The sequence below is a fragment of the Ammospiza caudacuta genome, chromosome Z (genome assembly GCF_027887145.1).
Source record: "Ammospiza caudacuta isolate bAmmCau1 chromosome Z, bAmmCau1.pri, whole genome shotgun sequence".
Lineage (NCBI taxonomy): Eukaryota > Metazoa > Chordata > Aves > Passeriformes > Passerellidae > Ammospiza > Ammospiza caudacuta.
In genome coordinates, this window is record NC_080632.1 from 16,445,328 (window position 1) to 16,466,898 (window position 21,571).

Sequence of the window (21,571 nt, forward strand, 5' to 3'; positions counted from 1 at the left end):
GCATGCAGGGAGGAGTGTGAACACCGGGAAGGTTGCAGGCCGTGCAGTGGCACTGCACCAGCTTCTGCACCAGGCAAATACCCCCTCACCTTTCCTGTTCAGCCTGGGGCATCTGTGCCAGGGGCCTGAACCTCTGCCAACAGCTTCTCTTTCTCCTGGGGATGGGGTGGGGTCATCTTAACATGGGTAAAACATGCATTTCTCTATATTCCAACTAGAGAGGATGGATTTCTGAATGAAACATTTCAATTGGAAGTTAGTGGGTTCTGTATTGTGCCTACTTGGCCTAACAATTCATCTCTTCATTCTCAGAGAACGGAATAAAAATATATTATAAATATATAAATACCAAGAAAACTCAATTACCAGCATTTGCATTTTCCATATGAATATCTAACTAGGAAACACTAGCAAGATTCCTGTGACTGAGTTTAACCCATCCTCAGGCTTAAAAAAAAAAAATTTAAAACCCCAGTTACCCCCAATAGCAGTAAAGAAACAGTCTGTCATATGCTTTTTATTTAACTTTTTCACTCACTGGAATCTATAAACACTGATGGAATTCCTGGAACTAGAGTGAAAAGCATAAATTTTGTTTTCCACAGAGAAACCAACCCTCATGTGGAACTGAACCTGCAATGAGTTCTTAGAAGAGATGCATTTTTCCAGACTCCCCAAACTATTATACCAAGCAGCTCAAGGCACCTGCTGCAGCATTGCCAAGGGGTTTTGCACTTCGGATGGGCTCTCTGTGGGTGTCCACATCCATGGCAAAAGGAGAAGGCATGGATGGACAATAAATGGCCTAGTGTCACCAACAACAGCAAGGTGTCATTTCAGCGAGCAGAAGTGCTGGGCCTATTTACGAGCTAGGGTGGTGTGAGGCAGGGGAGGGGAGATGGGGCCTTTGCACAGCTACTCCTGAAATCTTTGTCATTCCAGGGACTAGTCAAGAGTCTGGACACTGCAGAAATCTGACACTAAACTGCCTTCTGAGAAACACCGTTCAACAGGCAGCAGCTTGAGGTTTCAGAGAGCAACCTAGGCAACTATTAAAAGAAAAAAAAAAAAAAAAAAAAAAGAAAAAAAAGAAAAACAAAAAAAAAAAAAAAAAAAAAAAAAAAAAAAAAACCCAAAAAAAATAACCAAACAAACCCACTCTTTTTTCCCGTAAGCTGTAAACTGACTGTCACTGACATTCCACTGGTTTTCCGAACATAGAAGAGTAAGCATTTCTGCGTAGTAAGTCGTGGCCTCGTTCTATTTCTCTTCCCCAGGTAACAGGCAGCAGATCAGCCGTTCCGATATGATCCCTTTAAAAATTAACTCGGTCCCGTCCTTTTAACTTCTTCTCCCATGCAAGCTGCTACCCGCGGAACAGAAGAAGTTACTTAACTGCTTTTACTTGTGCATTTACTGCTTTAAAAATATTTTCAGCTTCGAAAAATACGTAAGCTTTCCTATCGGCCAACTCCTGAGGATTCCCCTTTGTCCGCGCAGCGATTAGGGACGCTCCGCTCCTGAGGGAAGGGCGGGAGGCGGGAGCAGCGGCCCCCACTCAGAGGGGACAAGCACGGCGAGAGAGCCAATCAGAGGGGAACGCTAGGGGAGACCGCCAATCAGAGGGGAACGCTAGGGGAGACCGCCAATCAGAGGGGAACGCTAGGGGAGACCGCCAATCAGAGGGCTGGGTTCCCAGTCCCGAGAGGGCGGGGCGAAGGCGGCGCGGCGCTGAGGGAAGGGCTGTCGTGGCGGCGTGAGGGGCTGAGGTGGGTCACTGTGCTTCGTTCCTGTTGGTAGATTTAAAAACATTTGATGCTGGCAGAAGTTCCTCATCCAGAATATTTCGTTTACGGAACGTGGTGTTCCCTCGAGTCCTTGGAGAATGAAGCAGGGTCATACTCGTTATTTTTGGTTTAAAAAGTTTGAAGACTTCCTTGTAGGCTCACAGACTGGTATTTCTAGGTCCCACTTTTTCAGTTTTAAATTGGAAATTTGGAACGTAGCTGGATGCACGTAGTGCATAGTGCATGCACGTAGCTGGATGAACGTAGTGGTTTTTTTTCTTACTGATTGACACACCCTTAAGGAACTAGTGATACCTGGAGTGAGTACTGAGCAGTTCGCTACTTCTAGTGTATTCATTCAAATTTTATCACTGGGAGTAGTAGTTACAATTCTATAGCTAATACTTGAATTATCCCATGGTTATGTTGCTACAAAGAAGTTTTAGTCAGTGATACACATCAGTTATGCTAAGGTGCAGTACTGTCCACTGCCTTCCAGCACTTAAGGTGTGGATCCATCCCTGCTTACCAACCCGTCCCTGCTTGCTCCACTCTCCCACACCAAGTCTGTTGGATGTAGATCTGATGGAGCGCCCAGCAGGCTGTCCAAAGGATTTTCTCTACGATCTTGTGATTTTGGCCCACTGCTTCAAGCTATCCACACTCCTTCCCTTAGAAGGTTCCCTTCTACTTTGTTCTCAATATGATTTTGTATATGTTTTAGCCTTTTTTGTTTCTTTGCCTGAACCTACCTTTTTACTTCTCCTGCACTACTTTTCTCTGTCCAGACTCCATTCAAGTAACCAACTACCCCCTAAGTCACCTTTTCCTCCACCATAGAATTGGTTCAAATTCTATTACATTCATATCTGTAATTGGTATTTCCAAATTTGTAAGGTAGGCAGTTTTTTAGCCTCATGTCATGATACTTACTGATACATACAGGAAAATTGCCTTCTGTCACAGGTTTTCTTTATGGCCCTACAGTTCATTTTATTAAAATTAAATTACATCATGCACTTTTTAATGTAATTATCTGAGTTTGAGTCTTCCGCCTATTTTTGATTAAGAAAAAGTACTGTATTACCTTGTGTGGATGCCAGCTACAATATATCCTATTTTGCATTCACACTGTGTCTCTAGCCTTGTATAGCTTTTGCCTTTCTCCTGGTTCCCCTCAGAAGCATCAACTCACTTAGAGACCTGGTGCTCTCAACTAGCTTATACAATATCTCCTTTTTTCTTGTGAAACTGGAAGAAGGGGGAAAGCCCCCTCACAAATACATGGGGCAGTGAGAATTAGTACCTTTAAAAACAAATTTATAATCCATTAAAATCACTGAATCAGTTAATTTAAGAGTTATTACTTAAGGGAGATAATTTGTATTGCCTACATTCTCTTAATGGTTCTAGAGGTTTTATGAGAAATAAACACCAAGAAGCATAGCTAAAAAAATAAAAAAACCCAGTTCTTTCAGAAAGAAATCAAATGTTCATGGTCTGTAGTTGGTCTGTTACTTCCTTCCAGAGGAAGATTATTGAATGCTTTGTGTAGCCTTCTGCTACATTGTGCATGTGCTAGACATTATGAAGCTATTCATGTTGAACCTGAAATTTGACCTCCTCTTTCAACATTTTGAGGTGATATGAAAAGTTTTTAACTGATCCGTATTCTGTATGTCTTCCAGACAACTGAAATGCTGAGAACATCACAAAACAAGATGTTTGCAGCTTTGAAGTATCACTCAACAGACTATTTATATGAGGTATGGTTTTATTGTTTCTCTTAATAGTCTGAACAAAATATAGCAAATTCAGTGAAATTGAGAAAAGATTGTGCTAAAAGATTGAGTGCACATTAAAAAAGAAAACGAATACTTTTTTTCAAATTCTCGTTAAGAGAGGCTTTTGTGCTGCACTTTGTGGGATAACATAGTGAAGTGATTACAGGCTTTTTTAATAAGAGAATTTAGGTACAATTTTGCACAGACTGTAAAACATCAGTTATTTTTAGTGTCTGTTGCATTTACTTATAATGATTTACTTATTATGCACATAGAAGTTTTCTGCCCAGAGCTTTCTTTGGAGAATACACTGTTAAATTAAATTAATTACTTTCTGGAGAAATAATCCAACTTTTTAGCTACTTTGGTGTGTATTAGAATAGTGATAAATAATGCTGTATTCCTTAATGATTGTAGGGAAAAGTTCTTGCAATGTTTTAGATTAAATTCATGGAAAGGAGATTTTTTTTTTTTTTTCCTCACACAAACGATGACTATTTTACAACCTCTTATCCCCAAAGTACCCAGTCATAACTGGTTTTCACTTACTTATATTTTCAAAGAAAGGCCACAGACCAAATATGAGACTTCTCTTGCCGAGGAGCAGAGGGGTGTTTTGCCAGAGGGGGGCATTTGTGGTGTGTGAGCAGAACAATGTAGCAAGACATGAGGCCTTCAGGAGTTCAGGGGGAGCAGAGGGGCACTCGGAGGCGATCCTAGCACTTAACTGGAGAATTGCAGCCTGGGAAGTGGTCTGGCTGTAGCACTTGTGGTTGAACTGCAGTCTGTATTATGAAATATCGCCCACATCCCTTTCTTTAGGGTACAGCAGCTGTTCCGTATAGTGCCTCTGTCTGTCCCTGCTGTTTTCTTAGATTGTAGCAACCAGAACTTCTTTTTCTGTTGTAATTCCTGCAGTATGCAGTCTGTCATGCAGTGTTTGTGTGGATATCTTCTCAGTGTAGTTCCATTGAGCTTGATCACCAGTTGTTTCCAAGTTCCTCAAAAATAGCTGTGTTAGCAAAACATGTCATGGGCTTTATGCAAAAGAGAATTGCATGGCTTTTCTTGGCTGAGTTTTGAGGAGGATGGTTCTGACATCAGGACAACTGAAAACTTTTATAAGAGAAATGCTGAGGGACCTGCTGAACGGCTGCTCTGGAGCAGAGTAAATCTCGCTCTGTGGTGCTACCACAAGGATGTGGTCACACATTTAAAGGTATACAGATCTGACTGTGCAAGGGAGATGCTGTGCTGGGACTGGTTCCACTCTTGTGCCTAGTTGTTGCCCTCTAGAAAAAGCTATGTTGATTTTTCCTCTATCAATTGCCCTTGACTAAAGCTTCCAGGTTTTAGGAAACACTGGAATTCAATGACCTTATATCAAACTGCTTCCTGCACATAGCTCACTTAAGTGGATGCAGAATCCTGCTCCTAATGTACTTGTTATGCACTTATATCAATTGCAGGTGTAGTTTTTCCAGCTTCTCTTTATAAGTATCTTTGAAGAAAGATACTTTCAGTCATCCTAGACACAAGAGTTACGAACTTCATGCTCCTGAGTGTTGTAGGTGTGATTGCAAAGTCATCTTGGTAGTGCAAGTTTTTCTAGTGTTATAAGAAAACAATACATGCAAACTGAATGGAACTGGGATAATATCTTTCAGTTGGAAGAAAAATGTGCAGAGACCTTTATATTTTCTTGATAAACAGGGGTAAACATGTACTGATTGAATGCTACAGCTATTAATAATGGCCTTGAAAAATACTTTTATGTATTTGAGAATGTCAAGAAAAATTGTGTTTTATCAGACTTTATAAAGTGAACTAATCTAGCTTAAACTTTACCCTTTGAACTGTTTCATTTAAAATATTTTGTAAAATGCACCATTTTCCTGGTTTAAGGCTATTACCTGTGATAATAGCTCTAGGATGTATTTCTTCCACTTCACAGATATCAGTGACAGAAAACAATTTTAGCTATTAAGCTAAAGTTAGCCTCAGTAAAACTACACAGTGGTGTTTCAAATTTCTTTCAGATCTCTGTTTTATTATTGTATATACTTGCTTGTTCAACAGCTTCTACAGTAGCAGTAGCATTCTTCTTTATCCTATGTGTCCTTTGACAACTTTTATATGCAAATTCCGACAGCTTCTTTTAATGAAGAGAAGGGTTATCCATAGCATTTCCTGTTTCTGTTATCTCTATTAGGAAATTTACTAGCTGCCCTTTATTTTATGATAAATGCAGTTGTTTCAGCAGTAACTCCAATACAGATTGCCTAAACTGATACATGGCCAGTAACATGTAGAAGACATTGGTCCAGCTGCCCATAGTTGTCTGATTCTGTCTTCTTTATTCAGAATTTTTGAAAGAGATCAGTGAGGAAATGCCATGCTTTGACTTAGGCAAGAAGAACTCCATTGGATCAGATCTGTTTTTTCACAAGAGCCTTTTAAGGAAAAGATGCTATGATGGCAGGAGTTTTCGGATTTTTAATTAAAATTAACTAGCATTTCCAGAATTGTAACTATCCCACAAAGGATTAAATAGAAATTGAAAAAGGATTTGTATTCATGCAGTGGCAGTATTTGTTTTCATTGCTTCCCATGTGTTTGTTTGTTTGTCGATGTTGGTTTATTTTGGTTTGTGGTTTTGGGATTTCTTTGCCCCTAGGTTTTCTCTTTTCTTATAGGAAGGTTTGAAAAGTACACCAAAGCATGGTTAGTCTGGTTGCAGTCCAAATCAGTGAAATATTTCAAATATTTGTAGTCTGTCACCTGAGATTTCTAGTAGTACAGGCAATATTTGGCTTGACAGCATATGTTGGAATGGTCAGGCAGTTCTTTGAGCTGGAGCAACACAGCTGAAGTGAGGCAATGGGTTTACAGCTAGAGAAAAGTTTCTGGTTTCATTCACTATGTTGTTCCACATGACTATAGCTAGTTCTCTTTTCCAATATGCCTTTAACTCCACAGACTTTTAAAGAACAACTTCTTTCTTCTTCTTTCTATAAACTCATTAAACACAAATGTGTAAGTATAATTTTTCTTTGCTTCCTGAACTCACTGGTTATTCTTTGGTTCTGTGCTCTATTGCATAAGTACTAGGCATGGGTTTCTGTGACAAAAGAATTGTAAGGTAGTTTATTGAACTTGGATTCAGGGAAAAGTTACTAAACTTGCCACATAAAGTATTTCATTCCAGAATTCAATTGATTACTGTCCCTGGTTTTAGAGAAAATGAAAGGCTTTAAAAGTGCTTTCATTAGCTCATAATGACACATGAAAGACAGGAGGCCTTAGAATATTAAAAGCACTTGAAACAGCAGTAGTAGGAATGATGCTAAATTGTTTCTGGTCAGCTTATCCATATGTCCATTCAGGAGACCATTCCAAGTGTTAAGATAGGCACGTGTAATTGCACGTTCAAAGCTTAGTTAAAGTTTAGCTAAGTGTATGTTCAATTCTGCATACTCAGACGTGTAGATTAAAAGTTAAATAACAAATCAGGTAGATGTTAGTATCTTCTCTTAAGAAGAATAAAACCCTTGAAAGCAGTGGGAATGTTTGAAGAGGCAGTACACAAAAAGAATGGAGCTATCTCTCTCATGACTTTATCACATGCCTTTTTTTTATTCAGAGCATGGCAAGGCAGAAGTTTTCCATCTGGAAATTTTCACTTTGCTTTCCTCCCTGTTTGCATCAAGATGAAAAGTATCATCTCAATGGACTCTTTGCTGATGATAAGTATAGGAAGCCATGGACTAGAAGTATGTAATATAATCCTTAAGTTTACTGTAGATTTACTGTAGATGAAAAAAAACTTGTGTTTATCCATAATGAGATAAATCTGATAAAAAATATTCCAGACATAGCACTATGCCCTTTCTTATAGCTTTTGAAGGTAGAACATCTTCATTGTCCAAATTGAGGCAAATGGGCAATGGATATTTATTTGAGTATATTATTTTATATGAGGCATCATAAATGAGATTATATTTGATTAGTTTGTAGAGTTCTCTGGATAGATTTCTTTCCAGAGAAATGATTATGGAAGAAAAGCAATGATCAGAGATAAGTAAAATACCAAATCTGATTAGCTGGGAGAGGTTTGGAAGATGATGCTGAGGTTATGAGATGTGGCAAAAAATGAGGTCTTCGAATGACAAAGGGAAATACATGCATAAAAGTGTTTGCATCTTTCTTGTGCGTTTGTATTACTTTTGCTAATGGAAACTAAAGGTGTTTTTTCTTCTATGCATCATGTGTAAAGTTTGATTAACTTCTGCAATGACTTAATCAATATATAAAAATTAATTTAAATATTTTCTGCATTAATTTTTTTCTCCTTTTCATCTTAGTTGGTTCAACACAGAACATGATGGCTATTTCAGTATTGGATCAGTGGAAGAGAATTTTACCTGTGGAGGATTTCCTGGAAAAGTCAGTAACTTTAAGTTAAAAACATTTATGATTTCTTTGATATCACTCAGGTATTTTGTGATTTATGTATTAATGATGAAAACAGAATATGAAGATGTTTCCTGATAGTAGCTAGTGTGCTGGAGCTGTACACTCTATCAGATAACTTAAAGATAGGTTTTTTCACTAAAAGTAGCATTGTCTTTTTATGGAGTTCACTGGTTCTGTATATATTTTTAATGGTTGTGTAATCTATTTATGACATTGGAGAAAGTCTCTGAAAACTGCATAAACATGAAAATAAGCCGTTTCCCTTCTCCTCTCTAAGACAGTTATCTTATGTAACTGTACAAGCATAGCTATGTGACTTGAAAATATTTTTCCATACTTAGAATAGTCTGCATTAAAATATTTGCCATTTTCTAGAAAAGCCTTACTAGGACTTTGATTTTGGAAGAGGTGGTCTGTGTAGTCTCAAAATAAGCAACTCAGTTAGGTTTGTTCTATCTATAAAACTGTAGTGACACGGAGTGATGTCAGTGAAGTTCTAACTTGGGCAATGCTTTAAGGTTCATGGATTTTCAGACGCTTATGCCATGTGAAACTTTGGATATTAGTTATTATCAGTACCGCATAGTTATTACTTGTGAAGTATACTACTTATAGCTTTAAAATAATTTCTGAACTACAGTCAAAATGTTGTAAAATAGTTGATTTTTTTAAGATGGGCAGCACACATTCCCCACTATTGCTGTTTGCACATGAAGTCCTGTACTGAATTTCAGACGTGTACTTCTACACTGATTGTTTTTATGAGCCTTACCTTTAGATGACTAGCAAATAGCAAGATGATGTAATGCTAAGTATTATTAAAAATATGAATAAATCAATAGGATGCAAAATTGAGAAATCAGTTATCTGAAATAAGAATAGTAAGTACAATAATTGTAGATGAGCTGATTTGGGTGCTTCAGAAATGTCAGCACTTGTCAGAGTTACTATATTGTTGCAGTCAATTTATCTAGGTAGCATTAACACATATTTTAATAAACTATTGTAACTCTTTTGTCCAAATGCATGCTTAGCTCAGGAAAATCATGGGTTTTTTTTTTTTCCTTTCTGTAGTCAAATGATTTTCCTACTTATTTGGCAAACAGTAGGGAGGCTTTCTTAATAAATAACAGTAGTACTGAGGTTAGTATGAAAAGTTGCAGGAAATAGAAGTGGTTTTGTTTCTTCATTTACCCTGTCTTTTTCCTATTGCTGTTACTTGCTATCTCTTCATGGTTTTTGAAACAAAAGTGTACATTTAACCCAGCAGCAAATTTTTATCACGAACCTTATGACATCAATAGGTTTGATTTTTTTTTTTTTTTTTGTGCAGTTTTATGCTGGGTGTAAACTTAAAGGACTTTTCTTGCGGAAAAATTGAACATGTAGTTTGACCATGTATCCAGTGAATAGAGAGAACCCTAAATTCCAATCTTCTTCAGTAAATATGGTGATTATCAAAGTTCTTAGAGCATCTAAGTGCTGTTGATTCACTGAGGAGTCAGGGAAGTTACAGCATTGATTTTGCTACAACTTTAGCATCAGGCATTTTCTTTGTGTTTTTTAGGAAACCTATATCCTCTTTAGAGTTTCAGACTAGTAATGATTTAATAGAAGTTATTCCAAGTTCAAATCCTTGCTCTCAGACTGACACAGAAGAATCTTTTTTACTTATGAAGAATGGTTTTAAGGAAGACTCCACCCAAGACAAATATTTGAAGATTTATTATGCCACTGAATTTAAAGAACCACAACAAGGTAAAATGTTCAATTCGCTGCTTTCTGAGTTTTGGTTGAGTAATCTTGTTAACTTTTGTAGTTTTTTGCACATGTTCCAGAAACATTGATGAAATCATTTGAGTGTTCAAAAACTTTGCAGTTGCATAAGGTATAACCACTAAAGACAGATTTATTCCCTGGAGAAGCAGGGCTTGTTTTAATAGCTCAAGAGAGATGGCTTTCTGGGCTGTGAGTGCCCATGGCTGGGTCATGCCCAGCCTCTCACCCACCAGCACCCCCCAGTCCTGCTCACAGGGCTGCTCTTGATTTGTTCATTCCCCAACCTGTGTTGATACAATATCATCTTTCTTGAACTCACAGTAATTTTCAACTTTTTTTATAATTGTTTTTTCTTTGTAGTTAGGGAACTCTAGTTAGATTGAGAGGAGTGAGTGCATCATTTAAAATTGCAATGAGCTAAGTTTCTTGGCCAGAACCTACTTCAAAAGTTCCTTTATCATACGTGAAAGTGCAAACAAGGAAAAAAAAGTACCTCTTGTTTTTAACAGGTGTTATATAAGACAAAAGAAAAAGCTAAAGAAAACTAGAGGTTACCATGTGGGCCATAGAAGTCTAGACTTTGTTGCATTTTAAATGTTTTAAGATTTAAGTTTAAAGTAAAAAGCTTATTGTTTTGCTGACATGTATTCCGACAGTTGCTGAACAATTCTCTTTATTCTGATAATTCTTAGTATTTTTATCTTGTTTTATAATGTTTTTTCTTCTATTTTGTCAGATTTGTGTTTGGAAGAGGAGTTTGTTTTTATTGACAATCTTGAAAGTTTTCGTAAAAAATTGCCAAATTTATCTATACTTCTGAGCAGACTACAGTTTTTTTTAGTGAAAGATCCCTTTTTGGATTCTGAAGGACAGTTTTTAACAGCAGAGAATATTTTCAGGTACCTACAAATTTCTGTATAATATTAAACATAAAATATAGTCTGTGTATAATGCCATTAGCATTTTTATGTTTGTTGTATTTTACCTTTGTAACTAGTTTATGTTTGCAACACATAAAGACTTCAGCTTTTCATCTTAGGATAAAATGAGGAGGGTGAAATTTATATGCATTAAGAGAACTGGATTAATGAAATTGTCATTCTTACATTCTATAGATGTGAAATGCAATCAGGATATTAGTTTTGGAATACTGAAAAAATGTGCATCTTTAAGGGACTTAGTCCTTCCTCAAACTGACTGATTCCCTATCATGAAAGTATCACTAAATTTGGTAGGGCTAGAATTTTACATATGCTTCCATGTTCCTTTTTTCTCTCCTCTCAGATGTGCTGCCAGTAAATCCATGCTTTTTCCCTGTTGAATTGTTTTTCTTCAAGTTCAAATATTATTTATTCTTATGATTTTGCTCAGTTTTGTATTGCTAGGTTGATTGAATTTAATTGAATGATACCTATGTCATGAATTTTAACCAACCAGTAGATTTAAACAGCTATGCTGTATCAAAAATGGGCTTAGTATTTTGTTAATATACTCATCGTGTATATGCATTCATAAAGTCTGACTAAACATTTGTGCTGATTTACTTCATGTCTGGACTATTTGTATTGCTTCCTTTGCACTTGGAAGGGTTGCATGACTGACAGGCAAGGTAAAACAGGTTCTAACCGAACCAACTGTACCCATAGTAGAACAAGAAGGAATGGGGTTGTTTGCCTGTTTTTTCAAAGATGAGCCCAGTCTTGCAGTGAATCTTGGATGTAAGACTGTATGAATGCTGTAAATATACAGTGAAAGAGGTGGGTATTGGATCATGAAGAGACCATGATCCAAATTCTATAAATGACTTTCAGAAATACCAGTAATTGGAGAAAAAAATGCTAATGTGAAGCTTTACAGAAATGGCTCTGACCTTCGGATCTGTGGTTGACTAGCAAAACCATGGACCTGTCCAAGGTGGGAGTCCAGATCTCCTAGTGCAGCACACAGGGAGATGCAATTACTGAAAGGGACTCAATTAGACAGACTTCCGCTTGAGTTAAAATTAATGAGCAGCCCAAGGCTGGACATAGAACAGTTTGTACTCTGCGATCTAAAATATTCCTTTGGAAGATAGTTGTGTGAGGGACTGATAAAGAAGTTACTCTCCTAACAAGTCACTACAAATTTAGTGCCTGTAATTGGCACAAACGCCTGATGAAGCATTTTCTTTCTGCCTGACAAATCTTCATCCCTGTGCTGCATGCGTCCGTGCTTTACAATGCAAGTATTAGCTTCATTCCTGAGTTTTACTTCCAAGTGTTTTAAAGTTTTTCAGTTAAATCAGGAACATACTTTTAGTTTTCACTTTAACTAGTAATAAGCACACTCTGCCTTCTTTCATGCTGAATCTTTCCTGAAAATAGGAACAAAAGGTGGCAAAAGATAAATAAGGCAAATAGATTACAGAGATTTTCTGTCTAGTAAAAAATTGTACGTTGGAAGAAATTAGATCTGCAGCTTTTGCAGAAAGGGCTTTTACATGAGGGGACTTTTGTGCTGGGAGGCTGAAGAATTATAGTATGATGGTTTTTTGATGTAACTGTTTAAGGCAAGCCCCAATATTAAGCAATTCTACTCTGCATATAATGAACTATTTCTTAAAAATTTTCTTTGGTTGATTACACAGATCAGTACAGCATCACTTGGAATTGCCTTCTTAGAAAAGGCATGGATTTAGAAATACGTTTGCCATGTATATGGCTATCAAAACTATTGCAAAGAGTTTCAGTTTTAGACATTAGGTAATATAGAGAAGTCACTTACTTTCTTTTATGATCTTTTAAAGAGAATGTTTGACTTTGCAAAATGGAATGAAGATGGAAGAGAGTCATAATGATTTGCAGGGGATTAAAGAGAGTTTCTGTACTGTATCTATAAAAGATGAAGAGGTATCATACTGTTTTTTCATACTATATTACATTAGTAGTTATTCTCTGTTATGCATGTGTGTTTGTTCACCTGCAAGTCATCTTACTGAGTTCTTTTCATATTTACCAAATGTTTCAAGCTTTCATGTTTCCAATATTAGGAAACACTGACATTATTTATGGTTTTTTAATTCTTGGATGCTGTTTTTAGGAATCTCTGCTCTGACAAGCTGTTTGTCCTGGTACCTGATGTGTTTGCAGTTTTATGTAGATACTTGTTACGCTAAGAATAAAAATTAATTAGAACAGGAAGCCATGACATGAGCTTGGGAAAGGGAAGGCTACAAGACATGTTCTGGGATTTGGAGGGCCAGATTGGCTTTTTTTTTTTAAAGAATTCAAATCTACTTTTTGCTCCATTTTTCAAAATTCTAAAAACCAGACTTTTAGTAAAATAAAGGAGGATTTTACTTGGTTGGGAACTGTAAATTAAGGCACAATTTTTGTGCTCCACTGAGTCAATCTGAAGTTGTGTAACATTGTATTTTACTCTGTATTGAGCAAAGCTTCATGTGTAAATGTCAAATGATTTCTCTCCTAAGAGCTCTTAAATTGGTTTAGGATAAAAGTTATTTGAAGATTTTAAGAAGCTTTGACTGTACAGTCATATGAAAGGAAATTTACTGGCCGTTCTGTTGTGATTAATATTTTTTCAGTATTTCCTGTTGCCTGTTGATTTAGAATTGAGCAAACCTAAGAGTGGCAGATCTGTGGCAGTTCCATCATACTTGGAACTAAAGAAGGTGTTAAATTTAGCTTCAGTCACTGTAGATGATGAAGACCTTTGCAAACAAGTGATCAGAGAAGGTGAGGGTTGGTTTTTTTAAGTGCTTGACCTGATTTTCCTTTCATTTGAACACATTTAGCACAGTCAAGCTCTTTTATATTGAGTTCACTTAAAAATTACTTCACAGTTTATCAGATGAGAAGTTCTGTTGATGAACTAGGACCTGTGTTACACCCAAATTTCTGGTATTAGACAGGTCTCCTTTAGGGGTAGTGAACGACTTGCCATTTGACTCAGTCCAGGGCTGTGTTGTCATCTTGAACACAAAAGTAATTTGAGCTGTGATTGTATATAGCTATAGATATAGATATAGATATAGATATATAATCAATATAGCTATAATAATTTGGTGCTGTGCTCTCTAATGTGTTTTTAAGTTTACTTTCAGAGACATCCCTAAGAAGATTATATGCAGAACAGTCATACCATCAAAAATGCTTTTGTTGCATTGTAATTGCAAACACAAAAGCAGATTTCTGGGGGAAAATGGTTAAATATTTCCATGGATAACAGGATTATTCTCAATGGCAGTAATAGTTTCTTGAAAGGAATTTTCGAAAAATTACTGAATGCTTTCAGACTACTGATAAATATAACTTTGATGACAGTTGTTGACTAATGGATTGATTTGTATGACAGTGTTTTGTTTAGTTAAAAGAAAAAGGCATTGCCTGAGGGTTGGGCTTTTTTAAAGTCAAAATAAATAATTTTCCACACTTTTGGTGGACAGGAAGCAGCTCAAAGGAGGCGGCTTAATGCTTCTAAAGATGGAGGATATGTGCTGAATTCTGTGTCTCATAGAACAGCAGTTTGAAGTAAACCAGTCCTTTACTGAAGACAGAAACAATACTTTTAAAAGTGGATATTTCATTAAAACAGTTTCGTGTGCATTCCCTGATATATTTAGTATGTGTCATGTTTCAAGCTGAGATTGCAGAGATTTGAGGATTCCGTACATAAAAGTCAACCTATTCTGGGTGGTTTTGTTTTAGTCCTTTTTTGGTAGCAAAAGAATCTACATACACATACTCCTAGTAACTTATATTTAGGCTACTTAGTTGTTCTGGAAATCATTGTAGTCATAAGATCTTGGGATAATTCAGATAGTGACTGTACAGTATTGGGGGGGGGATTTTTTTGTCGCTTAAGGGACAAGACTGAGCACTGCTCTAATCAGTTAAAGCATCTGGGGCTACCAAGCGTGATTAATTTTTCATAACAATTTATCATGGAGTTTTGATAAAAAGACTGAAAGGTCTGACTGGAAAAATTAATAAATGGTTCATTTATGGCTCCTTTTAAAATCTGTTTTCAGATCTCAAAGCAGAAATTACATGCAAAATAGAAATTTCCAAGTACTGTGCCATTCCACAAGAGGTTTGCTCCAGTATTAGCACAAGTATGTTGGAATTCTGTGAGTCAGGTAGGAAGATCTGTATAAATCAAGGGGTAATATTTAAGATGAATTCTTTAAGTAGTTGCTCTAATATTCTATTTTTTGGAGAACATGTACCACACAGGTAAGAAGATTCACTTTGTGTAATCTATTCTTTTGTACCCACACACCATAAGGAGGTAGAAGTCAGATGCTCCTTTGTAGAGCTTTATAATCTAAACACAAGCAACTTTACAATTCCTTCGTGTTGCATTTGGCTGTAAGCAATGTCTATAACTTTTGCACTTTATTAGATTTTTAGATCTTTTTATATCTAGCAACTCATCTACCCAGAGAGGGGAGATGAAAGTTAAGGCAGATTGATTAAAATTGTGGAGTCAAAGAGCACAGTTTAAAGTTTGTTGAAGTCTGATATAAATGCTTTCGAAAGAGGGTGGTGGAGAAACAATTCAGGTAGCAGTGCTGTGTTTATAAATTCTAGAGACTGAAAACTCCTGTGCAGATATCCTGTTTTGCAAATGGTTCAGTAATTGTGTGTGATTGGGAAATTAAGCCAGATCTGTTTTCTACAGAAATTAACTCCACCTGTTAAGTATGTGCTAATATGCATTGGATCCTTTCTCCTCCTGCACTGGAATCAGGAAATACACTCCATGTGTCCACCTTTATTATGTTGAAAACCCAAGTCATGCTGTTTACACCATTGACTAGGGCTGAGCAGCTTTGGTGTCTCACTGCTCAACCTAGTCATCCAACCTTAGTTAAAGTTTTTTTGGGTTCCAGGTGTAACCTTTCAAAATAATGTACAGTCTTTGCCAGCCCTACTAGATTCACAGCTAAATTCTGGCTGACTAAGCGAGGCAGGAAAATGGCTGTGCTGGTGACATTTTTCACCTTTCGTTTAATGTAGAAGAGCCTGCACAAAGAGTAACATTTACAAATAAATGTGATCTGAGCATGATGATACATGTACATCTCATCCTTATGTATATCCTTTCTATGAAAAGATCTATCCATTGTTGCAGTGGACAGTAGCAGTATTATCCATCAGTGCTTGTTTACTTGATAGTTTTCCATACAGAAGTTATTAAAATGCTCCAGAAATGTTGAGTTTTCTCCAGACCAAGACCTTTCTTATTGTCTTAGTTTCAACAAGTTTTAAATTTAGCTGATAGTTCTCCCCTGCAGACTAATAGTACTAATAGCACCATGCTTTAGATACTATATTGTAGTGGAATTTTGGTTGGAACAATCATATCGTTCAAAGTGTCTGATATAAAAGCTCAATGCAAACACACCAAGTTCCACCAAGATAAAGTTAAGCTTATTTTACATCTGGGATTATTGTCTAGCATGATAAACTGTAATCTGTGTGTAGTCAGCTCTCTTGACTGCTCTTCTAAAGCTTACAAGCAGGAGGGGCTTAAGTGCAGTAGATCAGACTCTTGCGCTGTATGTAGTACTAAAAAATAGACTGTGATCTTCTTTAGGGTATTGTTCATTCTTCTGCAGTAGATGAGTGGTCAAGCCATCTTGAATTGTCTTTTAAAGAAAGTGGCTGCGTTAGTCTTTATTACCAGTTGCTCTCTTAGGTCTGGTGTTGATTCAGGCAGAATTCTATTGTTAGGCCACAATCAGCTTCCATCTCTCTCTCTCTCTCTCTCTTTTTTCTTTTTTTTTTCAGAATGGACTCAGATCTGTAGGCTAGAGACCTACAAATGTGTGCAAGCATAGGTAACTAGAAGACTGTCAGGTATCTCAGCTGAAACCTAACACCCAATACAGAAACTTCTGCTATCAAGCAGTCTTCTCCTTCTAATTAATTTTGCTCTTTATGAGTTACCAGAAGTGAAATATGTTTGCTTAAATTCAGTGAAGAAGCAGTCATAAGACTGAACATTCTTTCTGTAGTCACTGAGTTTGTTTAGAAAAGGCATTGAGAGACAAGATAGTTCTCTGAGTCAGCAGTGTTCTGAGAAGGGAATGTTACTCTGGGTGTAGGCAGAGTTTAACTAATGTAGCTGATGAAGAATTCCAGTCTCAAAGGCATAAATAACTAGACAAGAACAAATATTAATAGTATTGCTCAAAGAGAAAGAATAGTTCTTTTTAGATACAGCAGGTATTTTTGCTGTCCTGAGACCAGCTTCTGTCCTGTTCAAAGTAAAGTCCTAAAATTGTTGCTCCTCACAAAAACTGGTTTGTGAGCTGAAGTTCACAGCATGAGTTCATTGAACCTTTTTTGTTCTAACTGGAAAAGAAATTATACTGACTGGAAGTGTGTTGTTTTATTTTGTACCCACTTTAATTTCTTACTTTTTTTCCCCGTTTTTTTGATATGTTTGTGTCCTCTGGCTTTCTATCACTGTCTCTTACCCTTCCTGCCTAACAATCAGCTTGTTAGGTCCTTCAAGGAGAAGCTGTGAGCAGCTGGACAGGTGACTGATTCATAGGCTTCTTTGTGCTAATTGTCCAGGCAATGTGGGTATGATGGTTGCATCTACTTGCTGCCTGGTGGAAGGAACAGGGAATTCATTATAAGTGTTTTTCCTTGTGGAGGTGCTGATTTATTCACAATTTTTAGTTTTCACAGAACATGGAACGACTGTGGTTTTTGTGGTTTCTACTTTTGGGTTAGTAGAATGCCATAGAGACTAATACCAGGGCAATCATGTGAACCATCAAAATCAATGAAGTTGCAAATTTGGAATAAGACTTGAATAAAACCCAGTAATCATTAATATGTCCACATTTAATATAATAGGGAGGAAGAAATAAAGAATGTTCAAAATTACTTGTAGAAGACTTTTAACATGGCAGGTTTTTTGTATACTCCTTTAAAAAAAAGAAACATCCAAAAACAAAAACTGGTGTTGTAATTAATTTCAGTGATCTCCCTAGAAATTTCAATGAGAACTAATTCTGCTTGAAAGAGTATTTTTTTTCTTTAAAATCCTGACTGGTTTTGAAGTTCCTGAGGCTTTTCTTTCAGCAACCACAATATTGCCTATAGTGTCTCTCACACTTAATTAACTTCATTTATGGATAAATATCAAAATCTCAGCTGTGATACCTGGTGATTAATTATAAAAATAATCTTATCTGTGAAGCATATGTACCCAGAACTACATCAAGGAATGTGATCTACAATTGTTTCCCCAAACTGTCTGGAAATTATATGTGTGGGGCATATAGCTTACTGAATTGTCCCATGAAAATATTGTCTATTTTAATCCAGAACTTCACTTGTGTAAGATTCATAAGCATGTATATTTCATTCACAAGTGGCTTTGTGATTTTGATTTTTATTTTTGTTTTGGCTGGGGATTTATGCAATTTCCAGCTGAATATATTCCATATTTGAAAGATGAAATGGAAGTGCCTTTAACTCCTCCATGCAGACAACAAAGATCATGGGTTAATTTTCTGTGCAGAGGACTTCAAGAAGAACCTATTTCTCTCTCTGGTAACAGGTAATGAAGCCTTGGTGGTGACAAATTCTGTCATGAATCCTCAAAATTAATGAAACAATAACTTCACTGTATTTATGAATTGGTACTTACTTACATTCTTTGAGCTGCAAATATATTTTATTTTGTGCGAAAGAGTGATGGAATGCACCGTCCATATATGTGGTTTTCTAGAGGCATCTGAAAAAGGAAAGGAAGTTGCTTCCATAGTCCTCTTTCTCTGGGAGGATTTTATAGCCTGAAAATCCAGTCTTGTTTTTGCAGTAGGCAACAGTAAATATTTAAAGTATTTAGCAAGTGTATGTATGGGCATATGCATGTATTTATCCTTATGGCAAGCACATATGTTGCACAAGGATCACCTGCAAAATGTCCAGAAGAGATATAGTAAGAAAGTATTGTCTGTTTCAGGGATACCCTCCAACAATAGATTTCAGGCCTTTTCATGCCAATATAGGATTAGGATTGCTCCCTCTTTGCCTTCTCATCTTATTTGAGACTAGCGTTTCTTGCCTTGCTATCTTTCTAACACATGCAGAAAGAATTTTGATATCCCTTTGGGATGGGAGCCACAGTCTAGACAGAGTTTTCACTCAGTGTTGCTTTACTTCATGACCCAACCTTGATGTCTCCTCCACTTACTCTTTCCTATCATCCTCCATATAGATAGGAAAAAAAAAATTCAGGAACGAGTGAATGAATGAATGAACTGAAAATTTAAAGACAAAGTATATATATCTTTAAAAGTATATCTATATAAATCAAAATTCAACAGATAATGCTGCTAAATTTCATACATGCACATTTTTTTATGTTCTTCATAGTATTTTGATTGCAGAGCCCTCTAGGGAATTCTTAGAATCTTTGGTATGGCAGTCAGAGAAGTATCGGGATAATATGAGCTCTCTTTTGCTTGTCGGTAAGGATTCTAATCGATGATCAATTTCTAACTGATGTTTATAAGTTCCATGTACATGCAGAAATATAGCAGAAAATATAATGTTATATTACAGAGCACATATTTGAGCAATTGAAGTTTATTCAGTTACTGTAACCCTGTGAAGTTTTGTGATTATTTTAGTACTTACAAGAAGTTAGAGTATGGCAACACAGAAGGTTATATACCATGTATACTTCTATGGCAATAATTTGAATTAAGCAAGAGTTTTATTTTTTTATGACAGTGTTCACTACTATTATATGAAATAGCTTATAGTTGAAATTTGGTAATCTGTTTAACTCATTCCTGTGTGGTATTTTCCTATAAGTAATGTTTCAAAATATGTAGCAACCAATACAATAGTACTGTTAATGGAAAATAATATTGTAACTTCACAAGAGTAGAAGAGAAGCAGAATACACAAAACCAAAACAAGCTGCAGGCTATTCATGAAAGTGCCAGAATATATATTACTACTATTATTTCATTTCACTTTATTTGTCTTCATTTTACAAGTCTCAGGATTAAGTTCTGTATATTGACTTTTTTTGTTGTCCAATTCATTTGTACTTTGATTTATAATTGAAAATAATGTATGGTATGCTCATTACTGTTTCAGTTAATTTTTTTTCAGCTAAGGATATGGTAAGTCTTTGTAACCATGACAATAACCCGCAGATAATTAACAAGATAATTTGTAACTTTAGTAATGCAGCTACACATTATTAGATTTGAAAAAAAAAATTGAAACCCTCACCCCTTCTACTCACAGAACTCAGAAAAGCACACTTCCTCTGATAGTGTTAACGACTTTGCTCTTATTGATGGACACAGAATTACAAATGGAAGTATGAATAACAGATACATGTAATAGGCCAGGAGTACTTGGGAGCTTTCATTTCAAAAAGGACATTCTGTTTTCTTCTTTCTGGTTTATTGATATTATGTGTTAATTTCTGGTTCTTTTGTAGAGCATCCAGCTGTTAACCTTGCACATCAGCATCATTCACTGAGAGAGCTGCAGAAAAAGCTGCTACTTGAGGTTGAAGCACCAATGCTTGGCTCACTAGAGGAGGGCTGGTGGCTTCATAGAGTTTTAAATCCAGCAGCTGTAGAAATTTTGGAACAATTCAATATGGATGGAAGTAATGCAAACAGTCTACTTCCAACAGAAGTAGAAACATTCACACAATTTACAACATATCAATTAGAAAGTAAGTATCTTCTTTTTTAAAATAAGTGATGGAAAGGCAAAGATTGGTACTTAAACAGAGAATCACGCAGGGAGTTACAGATCTCCAAGAACAAAGGAAATTAATTTTTTCTTATTCTTAAGAACAAAATGTTTTACATTAAAATGAAGGAAGGGCACTACTGCATTTAAGGTGTACTTTCACTAACTTAGAAGAAATTGGAGGAAGAAAAGTGTTGAGCTACACAAAGCCATTTTTTCTGTTACTGGGCAGATGAAGAATACCCTCCACCAGTCATTTTTTAATAAAATAGTTTCATTCAGGATAATTTCTTAAGTAGTAGTAGTTTTGCTTTGAAATATTTTAATAAAGCAGATATTCACATAGTCCTACCTGTACAAGGTCAGTGGGGGGAGTATGTTAGAGTGAAAATTCATTATTTTGTGAGGCTGTAGAGGAGTTATTTTATGCAGACTATTTCAAATTTGAACAGCTTATCACTTCAGAATTTTTCATGGACATTTTTGCATACTTGTAATCAAACTTCAACAAAAAAAGCAAAAAGTTATTCAGATTTTGTTGTATAACTATGGCTAGACTGCAAGGCACCAGCTGTGGTTGTAGAACTCCAAGGATTGACAGTAACATGATATATTGTGAAACATGTAGATACTGCTCATGCAGGAACATTTCCAATTAACTGCTTTTTACATTCTTTAATTGTTTAGCTACTGTATTTCAGATGGGTGTGCAGCCACGGTGCAAAGAAGTCGTAGTTCTAGTGAAGCATATCTTCAGAGGGAACTGTTTGCGTTCTTCTTTTTTCTCTCTAGGAAACAAAAATTGACAATTTTTCTTCCTAATGAAATATATTTCATCTCACTTTCTAGAAATCTAACATCAATAAATTCCATGTAGATGGTGAAAACTTCAAACAATAGCCTTGCCTTCTGTATCTTAATACTGTGCATTTTTACTTAGAACTAGTCAGTGCAAGTTTTCTGAAAAGGGATCCTAGTGATCTGAGAAGGC

General features: G+C 36.2%; 1 protein-coding gene across 1 annotated transcript in view; it reads left to right on the top strand.

Annotated features, from left to right (window-relative positions):
• Window positions 1–3,508: 3,508 nt before the first annotated feature.
• Window positions 3,509–21,571, top strand: part of SHOC1 (shortage in chiasmata 1) — a 43,267-nt gene continuing 25,204 nt past the window's right edge. Inside the window, exons 1-11 of the mRNA XM_058824259.1 lie at window positions 3,509–3,553; window positions 7,215–7,344; window positions 7,936–8,017; window positions 9,615–9,805; window positions 10,563–10,725; window positions 12,612–12,714; window positions 13,410–13,560; window positions 14,856–14,963; window positions 18,280–18,409; window positions 19,231–19,325; window positions 20,318–20,560. Of these exons, the coding sequence (XP_058680242.1) occupies window positions 3,509–3,553; window positions 7,215–7,344; window positions 7,936–8,017; window positions 9,615–9,805; window positions 10,563–10,725; window positions 12,612–12,714; window positions 13,410–13,560; window positions 14,856–14,963; window positions 18,280–18,409; window positions 19,231–19,325; window positions 20,318–20,560 (1,441 nt within the window). The remainder of the gene's footprint in view (window positions 3,554–7,214; window positions 7,345–7,935; window positions 8,018–9,614; window positions 9,806–10,562; window positions 10,726–12,611; window positions 12,715–13,409; window positions 13,561–14,855; window positions 14,964–18,279; window positions 18,410–19,230; window positions 19,326–20,317; window positions 20,561–21,571) is intronic.